The 10,013-nt window shown below is 42.4% G+C and overlaps 1 protein-coding gene across 1 annotated transcript; it reads left to right on the forward strand.

The window, feature by feature from the left end:
* Positions 1 to 7,389: 7,389 nt before the first annotated feature.
* LOC142741032 (cyclin-dependent kinase 5 activator 1-like) lies at positions 7,390 to 9,167 on the forward strand. Its single transcript, XM_075850434.1, has one exon. It carries the CDS (start codon positions 7,409 to 7,411, stop codon positions 8,234 to 8,236), a length of 828 nt encoding a protein of 275 aa, XP_075706549.1. The 5' UTR covers positions 7,390 to 7,408; the 3' UTR covers positions 8,237 to 9,167.
* The last annotated feature ends 846 nt before the right edge of the window (positions 9,168 to 10,013 follow it).

Below are 10,013 nucleotides of genomic sequence, written 5' to 3' on the forward strand. Positions count from 1 at the left end.
GGACGTTACAAGGCTTAGAACTTTAGCAGCAATTTCTCATATTTTCAAGAAAATTTCAATAGGCCATTTTTTCAGAGACCAGTTCAGTTCTGAAGTGACTTTGAGGGCCTTCTATATTAGAAAGTCCCCATAAATCACCCCATTTTGAAAACTGCACCCCTTAAGGTATTCAAAACCACATTCAGAAAGTATTTTAACTCTTTAGACATTTCACAGGAATTAAGGCAAAGTAGAAGTGAAATTTACACATTTCATTTTTTTTTTGCCGAAATTCATTTGTATTAAAAAAAAATCTGTAATACAGACGGTTTCACCAGAGAAATATTTATTGCCCAGATTCTGCAGTTTTTAGTAATATCCAACATGTGGCCCTAGTGTCCTAATGGACTGAAACACAGGCCTCAGAAGCAAAGAAGCACCTAGTGGATTTTGGGGCCTACTTTTTTTAGGAATATATTTTAGGCACCATGTCAGGTTGAAGAGGTTTTGTAGTACCTAAACAGTCGAAACCCCCCAAAAGTGACCCCATCTTGGAAACCACACCCCTCAAGGCATTTTTCTAGGGGTATAGTTAGCATTTTCAACCCACAGTTTTTTTGCAGAATTTAGTGGAATTAGTCTGTGAAGATGAAAAACACATTTTTTTCTGTGGAAACATAGAATTTTTTAATTTTTACAAGGAATAAAGGAGAAAAAGCACCCCAACATTTGTAAAGCAATTTCTTCTGATTATGGCAATACCCCATATGTGGTCACACACTGATGTTTGGATCCACAGCAGGGCTAAAGAGGGAAGGAGCACCTTTTGGATTTTGGAGCGCAGATTTAGCTGGATTGGTTTTCAGTGCCATGTCGGGTTTGCAACGCCCCGGAGGGACCAAAACCGTGGAAACCCCCCAAAGTGACCCTATTTTGGAAACTACACCCCTCAAGGAATTTTCTAGGGGTATAGTGAGCATTTTGACCCCACAGGATCTTTTTTAGAGCTAAGGTGACCAAAAAACAGCGATTTTGGTGCTTTAAATTCTTTATTTCTTACAGCGTTCACCGTGCGCAATAAATTACATTTTACTTTATTCTGCGGGTCGGTACGATTACGGCGATACCATATGTGTATAGTTTTTTTTAAGTTTTGCAGCGTTTGCACAATAAAATTAAGTTTCTATAAAATAATTTATTTTCTGAGACACCCCATTCTGAGCCGTAACTTTTTTATTTTTTCGTCAAAAAAGCTGTGGGAGGTCTTGTTTTTTGCGGGATGTGTTGTAGTTTTTATTGGTGCTATTTTGGGGTAAATGTGACTTTTTGATCACTTTTTATTCTATATCTTGGGAGGGGTGGTGACCAAAAAATAGCAATTCTGACATAGTTTTCCGTTTATTTTGTTTGCGACGTTCACCGTGCAGAAAAAAGAACATTATAGTTTCGTAGTTTGGGTTGTTATGAACACGGTGATTCTAAATATGTGTACTTTTTTCAAGTTTTCATTTTTTCCCTATAATAAATGACTTATTATAGGAAAACAAAAACTTTTATTTTTACACTTTTATAAAACATTTTTATTAACTTTTTTTTTACTTTTTACACTTTTTTTTTTTTACCTGCAGCTTTGATCGCTGCTAGAATACATTACACTACCTAGGTAGTGTAATGTATTCCAACTGTCAGTGTAACGTCACAGTCACTCTGACAGTAAGTCTACGAGGACCAGCCAGAGGCTTCCATATATGGCAGACGCAGAGGCCGTTGCCTGGTCTCCAGATGCCATCACAAGCATCAGCAGCCCCCACAATTGCATTGGGGCTGCTGATGTGCTACAAACCCCCTAAATGTGGTGATCGCAATCGAGCACCACATTTATCGGGTTAATTGCCGAAATCAGCCCACCCCTGTATATGGTGCTCTATAGACAGCCCACTCCAGTATATAGCCCCCCTGTAGATATAGTCCCCCTGTATATAGCCCCCCTGTAGATATAGTCCCCCTGTAGATATAGTCCCCCTGTAGATATAGTCCCCCTGTATATAGCCCAGCCCTGTAGATATAGTCCCCCTGTATATAGCCCCCTGTAGATATAGTCACCCTGTATATAGCCCCCCTGTAGATATAGTCCCCCTGTATATAGCCCAGCAGATATAGTCCCCCTGTATATAGCCCAGCCCTGTAGATATAGTCCCCCTGTATATAGCCCCCCTGTAGATATAGTCCCCCTGTAGATATAGTCCCCCTGTATATAGCCCAGCCCTGTAGATATAGTCCCCCTGTATATAGCCCCCCTGTAGATATAGTCCCTCTGTATATAGCCCCCCTGTAGATATAGTCCCCCTGTATATAGCCCAGCAGATATAGTCCCCCTGTATATAGCCCAGCCCTGTAGATATAGTCCCCCTGTATATAGCCCCCCTGTAGATATAGTCCCCCTGTAGATATAGTCCCCCTGTAGATATAGTCCCCCTACATATAGCCCAGCAGATATAGTCCCCCTGTATATAGCCCAGCCCTGTAGATATAGTCCCCCTGTAGATAGACACCCCCCGTAGATAAAGTCCCCCGTGTAGACATAGTCCCCCCCGCAGATACAGCCGCACACTTCTATTGCAATTAAAAAAAAATTAAAAAATATTCAAACTCACCTTATTCCCGCTCCCACGCCGTCCGGCAGCCATGGAGACCTGCTCTCTTCTGCGCAGGTCTCCAGGGGGTTGAACACAGCGTCTATGAAAGGCGCTGATTGGCTGGGCAGGATGACTTTCCCTGCCAGTCAGTCAGCGCCTTTCATCGACGGAAGCGTCACTGGTACAAAAGGTACCAGTCGCTTCATTCGTGGAGAGGCGCTGAATGGCCGGGCACGGAACGTGCCCGGTCATTCATTGCTTCTAATTGTACCTGTGTCCTTGCGACACAGGTACAATTATAGTGCAGGAGGAGGTGGCGCTGGCGCCCCCTCCGAACTGCGCCCGGGGCACATGCCCCGCTTGCCCCCCCCTAGCTACGCCCCTGCCTATGTCCTCCTGCTCTTCTGGGGTACAGCAGCAAGTCACTCACACGCAGTGGCGCGCTCTCCTGCTCCTCTCTGGCAGGCTGCGTCAGAGGCGTGTTCTAGACCTGCCTAGTGTGCGGTAGATCTACTAGATATGGAGGATTCCTTAAAATGGTTAGCCAGTAAAACGTGGCGGCCCTATCTACTGGGGAATCATCCCAGGCCAACACTGATGGCCGACCATGTAATACATAGACAGCTGGAATCATTAAGAGCAAGAGCTGTTGTTTGTTAGCATCTCTCTGCTCTGGCCCATAATGCGGAAATTACTTTCTATTATGTTCAAAAGTCCTAATAGCGCGGATGGACAGGGGTTATCCTTGACACAAACATTCTAAAGAATCTTAAATGGGTTCCATAGAATTACAAAAAAAGTGACTGCTTTCTTCCGGAAACAGCACCACACATGTCCACGGGTTGTGTCTGGTATTGCAGTTCACCGGCTGAGCTGCAATACCCCACACAACCTGTGGACTGGAGTGGCACTGTTTTTACAAGAGAGCAGCCATGTTTTTCTAATCCTGCACTGCCCCGTTAATAGAAACTCTACAGCATAGTTGGCATCGTCATAGTAACCAGTAAGTTTCCTTTGCCATTGTGATATACATTGTTCTAGAACACTGACATCTAGATCCAAGTGATTCACCGCAGATTTACCATACACTTCACGCTTCTCAGTGTGCAGTGTCCATGTTATCTCTATTGTCTTACTACTTTTAGAGAATATACATTTCACAATCTTCTGAACCAGAAGAGAGGACCTCCTGGTCTACTACAGAGTAAAGGATTGCTGGATAAGGTATCTATATACTTAAAGTTACCATCAAATATACTGATTGTGGACCAAATACCTGCTAATAACTATTTCAGAGAAAGTAGAAGGTTTTCTCGCCTTGAACTTGATGCCCTGGTTTCTAAAAGTAAGAGGAAAGATTAAGGTGTGGTGTAAACCCCCAATTTCTATGGCGGCCAGAATTTACTGGTACAAATATTGATCCTGTCACAGGGATTATATGTCTTACAAAACTGTCCAGTATGGATTTCCGGTAAATACTTTAGAACTATTAATGGATTTATAATTGATCTGATTTGGGGTGGTAAAAGATCTAGAATTTTACTATCGATATTGAAATTGCCAAATGAGAAGGGGGTGGTTAAAATATCCAACTTTTAGCTCTATTACTTTACAACCCAACCAGCACAATTGGAGGATTATGATAAAGGGTTACTGAATGGTGTAAAGGCAGTTGAATCTTTAAAGAGGCTCTGTCACCAGATTTTGCAACCCCTATCTCCTATTGCAGCAGATCGGCGCTGCAATGGAGATAAGAGTAACTTTTTTTTTTTTTTTAAACGAGCATTTTTGGCCAAGTTATGACCATTTTTATATTTATGTAAATGAGGCTTTCTAAAGTACAACTGGGCGTCTTTAAAGTAAAAGTACAAGTGGGCGTGTATTGTGTTCCTTACATCTCGGCGTTTTTACTTCTTTTACTAGCTGGGCGTTGTGTATAGAAGTATCATCCACTTCTCTTCACAACGCCCAGCTTCTGGCAGTGCAGACACACAGCGTGTTCTCGAGAGATCACGCTGTGACGTCACTCACTTCCTGTCCCAGGTCCTGCATCGTGTCGGACGAGCGAGGACACATCGGCACCAGGCGACAGAGGCTACATCGACTTACCTGCAAACGCTGATGCTGCTGCAGAATCAACTGTAGCCTCTGGTGCCGATGTGTCCTCGCTCGTCCGACACGATGCAGGACCTGGGGCAGGAAGTGAGTGACGTCACAGCGTGATCTCTCGAGAACACGCTGTGTCTGCACTGCCAGAAGCTGGGCGTTGTGAAGGGAAGTTACTCTTATCTCCATTGCAGTGCCGATCTGCTGCAATAGGAGATAGGGGTTGCAAAATCTGGTGACAGAGCCTCTTTAAATAGGGAAAAAAAATACGCATGGTGATGTGCATGGAAGCAAATATTCTCTCACGATTGGGGAGTAATATTACTGGGGGAATGATTCAGAGAATATGGGACAGGGTGAGGGATAAAACTCTAGGGATTAAAGGCTATTTACCTTTTACCCCAGTTTGGGGTGATATATTTACAGACACTGAAATTCTACAAGGGGTTAAGTTTTGGAATGATAAGGGGGCTACATTTATGATGCACTGGTTTAATAATAGGGTGGTTAAGTCTTTTGAGAAGATTATGGGAGCATATGGGGTGTTAGATATACACTTTTTACAGTACGTACAAGTACAATATGATATTAGGTCACAACATGGGAAGAGAGTATTCAGATTGTATAACCACAAACTATTTGATTTCTTAATACACTCTGTAACTAGAAAAAGGTGGTGGCAAAAGTAAATTCTATGTTAAATTGGAGTGATACAGAAGATAAGGTGAAGAAGAGCTTCATTACATGGAATAGGGTGGTGGATACACTAAATAATGATAAGTGGATCAATGCGCTAAAAATGATGCCAGCAACCACTAGAGATAATGTATTTAGAATTTCACAGCTATTCATAATACATGATGCGTATTATTATACACCAAAGAAGTTAAAATGTTTAATCCCGGAGGTGAATACCCTTGTTCAAGATGTGCAAACCTAAATGTAGACTTGGTCCATATACCGTGGCGCTGCCCCAAGCTCCATATTTATTGGGGAAAACGTATAGCTGAGATACCGTAGATAGAAACTGTAAAATACGGATCCTTCTGGATGAAATAATCATCTTCTGGGAGCTAATATGGAAATAAAAGGGAGACAAGAGGCTGTATTAACATTGAATGTGTTGTAAATGGCAAGAAGAATTATTCGTAGTAGGATATGGAGAATGACGAAACCGATTATCTCAGAGAAAATGTATTATGAAGAAAGAGGGCAGCTATTGAAATATAAGCAAACATGGTCTAAATGGAAAAGAATTTAGGATCAGAATGTCAATTTATGATTTTTCAGGGGTTTCTTGATAATTTAGTATTTGGAAGTGATACTAATAAAATATTTTTCTAAAAAAAACAATTTAAACGTTATCTATGTATAATACGTTGACAAGTTTACATATTTTATCATATTTAACCGTTTGAGGACCGTCCACCTTATATATACGGCGCAGGTTTAAGCTTGCTCTCCAAACAATTGGGCAGCTGAATGTCGGTGGTCTGCAGTCAGTGACTGTCAGGGACCCTGGAGAGTAGGTTACTGTCTTCTCTGTACTCACATTCACACTGGTCTCCTGATCGCCGGGATGCCGGTAGTAGGAGGCTGCTGCTAGGTCTAACTAGATCCAGCACAGCCCTACGGGTAAGTTCACACGTAGCGTAAATACTGCACATTTTCTGCAACAAATTTCATTGTGTAAAATCCGCAGCATAATACAGCAGCAGCAAAGTGGATGAGATTCTACCAAATCCCCTCGGGACACTGCGTAAATGATGAGTGGAAAAAAACGTTCAGAAATTGACCTGCGGTGCGGTTTTCTTAATCTGCAGAATGTCAATTGTATTTTCGTAATCGCTGCTTTTGTGTTGTGGGATTTCCCCATTAAATTCAATGGGAAGTAAAACCTGCAGCAAGTAGCAGATAATGCGTTTTTTTGCGGCGGAATAGCAGCGATTCAGCCGCAAAAAAAGTGTGTACTTACCCAGAATTCTGTGTTTCTTCATCCAGCCTGGCCTCTTTGGATGACCTTTCCATCCATGTGGCCGCTGCAACCAATCACAAGCTGCAGTGGTCACATGGGATTAAGCGTCATCCTAGGAAGCTGGTCTGCAAGACTTCAGAGGGTAAGTATGTGTTGTTGTTTTTTTACGAGCAGTTTTCCGCAGTCGACATTCCGGACAAAAAAATGAACCACAGTTTGGTGCGATTTTTTTTCAGTCGGAATTCCCTGCAACCGCCAGGGAGGATACGCTGTGTACCTTTATGCAGCGTCTCCGCCCTGTGTGACCGTAGCCTAACAGGGACAATAGTCACCATAACAGGGTTCATATACCCTGTATTTCTGCAGCCCCAGTTACATTAGAAAAGTCCCCCAAAGGTCTTTTTTGACTTTCTAGGGATAGACCATAATTATAACAAAATTTATTTGGGGATTTGCCTTGTTCTCCTCTGGAATACAAACCTTGGCATCATCTGTGCATATTCACAGCACACTGCATATACCCATGACCCATGAGAGCAGACAACTTTTAAGGCTGAGCTGCCCATAGGCATAGACGTGTTCTAATAAAAGTTTCCATTTTTTTTCCTACATTTGGTTAAATATTGTAATGTGTTTTTTCATAACTAAGAAATAATCATCTGTTGTAACTTCATCTACAGAAATAGAATCCAGAATCTAGACTTCAATAATCATGGGGAAAGCTTTCAGCTGCTGCAAGCTGGTTCCCGATGTAAAGAGCAACGTAAGAGTGAGCCGCCATGAAGACACACAGAAAACAAAGAAAGGAAAAAACCACCACGAACCAAGTAACAGTTGCAAGTATAGTATTACTCCAGTCATCAGTGCTGATCTGAAGGAGACTCTGACAACTACTAAGCCACCAAGCGTCAAGATGGACTCAGAATATCCAGTCCTCAAAGATCAAGTGTCCACTCAAGAGCAACAAATATTTAATGTTCCACAGCGCATCATACTACACACATACACCAAGAAGATCCTAAAATGTTTAGCAGTCTTTCTGTGCCGGAGATGCTTCCAGCTGTACCACCTTTCCCCAATAGATGTAGTAGAGTGGATAACAAGCATAGACAGACAACTTCTCCTTCAAGGATGGCAGGGCCAAGGATTTTTAACATCAGGCACTGTGGTGTTCCTGTACATGCTTTGCCGAGATGTCATCTCTTCCGAGATAAGAAGTGAGAAAGAACTAAAGGCAACCTTGTTAACATGCTTGTATGTGTCATATTGCTATATGGGACACCAGATCTCCTACCCACTAGGTCCCTTCCTGGTAGACGGCAGAAAGGAGACCTTTTGGTACCAATGTCTGTCCATCATTGCTCACATGAGCTCAAAGATGATGCGTCTCAATACTGACCCAAAGTATTACAGTCAGATGTTTGTGAGCCTTAGAGCTGAAGGAAGACAAGCAAACGAAAATCTTCTTATGAGTGGACTACCTGGAATGATGGCCAGAGAGGAAAGTTCACACGGATCATACTACACTTTATATCTCTGAACAATATTCCATCAAAAATAGACACCACTCCAATGGGAAGCGAAGCTTCAGTTTGTGGTAGCTATTAAAGAACTAAAACCTTCTCCTGGAACCATCGTCTCTACAAACTGCCAGGAAGTGACATGTAATCGGCCAACAACAGAGCTCTCAAATGTAATTTACTCTCCCAGCGCCGGTCTCTATCAGCAAGGATCAGTCTCAGTGGAGCAGTCCATGAGTACGCACTCCTGTAGAGCAGTCTCTTGGCCTTACATGCAGTGGGAGGGACACTTGGTACTCAAGGCCGAGGTTTTAAAATGTGCACTACTCCCCCCACCTTCTGCCATGTCTGGACCAATCTTAGTCAGGTCTAGGAGCCAGCGCCAAAGTTACAAATCTCTGTCCTTGATACATGCTGTCGTGTTACTACTTGGATACATGCTGTCATGTTACTACTTGTGTACATGCTGTCGTGATACTACTTGGATACATGCTGTCATGTTACTACTTGGATACATGCTGTCATGTTACTACTTGGGTACATGCTGTCGTGTTACTACTTGGATACATGCTGTCATGTTACTACTAGGGACTGTGTGCATATTACCCTTTTATCACGCTAGGTTAGACTAAAACCTTTTGCTATAAATAACAAGACAAACTACCACTGAACTTTTAAACGTGGGTTGACATGGACGGTCGGCCACACCTTTATTTATTTCTTAATTTAATATTTTCAAAATATATAGCTGTAAACCATTATTAATGAACCCGTATGCCAGCCCGCCTAAGGCCCGCCTGTAGGTCGTACTTTTCCACAAATAGCGCCTGCTGTGACATAAAATCCACAAACACTCTGAGAAAATAAAACAATGACAACCAAAAAAGACCATCAAACAACATATTGGACTCCAACATTGAAGTGTCATGAATAAACATAACAAAAGCCAAATTGTATGCGGTTTCCTTTCTTAGTTTAATCAATCATTTAGCCTTTTTTTTTTTTTTTAAACCGTTATTTTCCATTGTGTTATTCCACTTTTTTTTTTTAACATCCTTTTTTTTTCTTTTCTTTTCTTTTTATAAATATATACATAATTTCTCTTTCTTTTTTTTTTTTTTTTTTTTCATAAGAGAAAAAAAATTGGGAGGGAGGGTGGGAAAAACAGGTAAGTGTACACACGATTCTTTGGCAATACAAATCCCTGAGTGGTAACAGCCAAAAGAGGAAGATTGTCCTCCCTATCTGCCATTATAAACCCTAACCTTGGAGGGTGTGTAAGCTGCTCTATAACTCCCACCAAAACGCCCCCATGGGCGGGTGCCCCACTGCTATAGGCTCCTTATTATAAACAACCTATGGAACGAAACCCACCTAGCTTAACGTAACCAAATTAACCCCTTTATTGCTACCCAGTCCTGGGTACAACGGGCAATAAGCCTGAGTGCCTTCAAGACTGTGTGCATATTACCCTTTTATCACGCTAGGTCAACCGAAACAGAGCCTCCTCCATACCATTCTGGAGCACGGACAAAAAGATATCTAACCCGATATCAGTGAGGTGTACCCCGTCTTGTAGCAGCAGACACCGATTGTCACCTTCCAACTGCCGGTGTCTAATCACCACACCTCCACCAGCCCTGACATACCTGGACACCCTGGTTTTAAGCAGCCTCCTGCGCCTTTTAATTGCCGCCTCATCACGGGCCCCTTGCCAAACCGCCCTGGGAATGACCTCAGACCACACCAGCACCAATTCGTTAAAAAACAAAGTAAACCTCTCAAAGTCGGACTGGA

The sequence above is a fragment of the Rhinoderma darwinii genome, chromosome 2 (genome assembly GCF_050947455.1).
Source record: "Rhinoderma darwinii isolate aRhiDar2 chromosome 2, aRhiDar2.hap1, whole genome shotgun sequence".
Taxonomy (NCBI): Eukaryota; Metazoa; Chordata; class Amphibia; order Anura; family Rhinodermatidae; genus Rhinoderma; species Rhinoderma darwinii.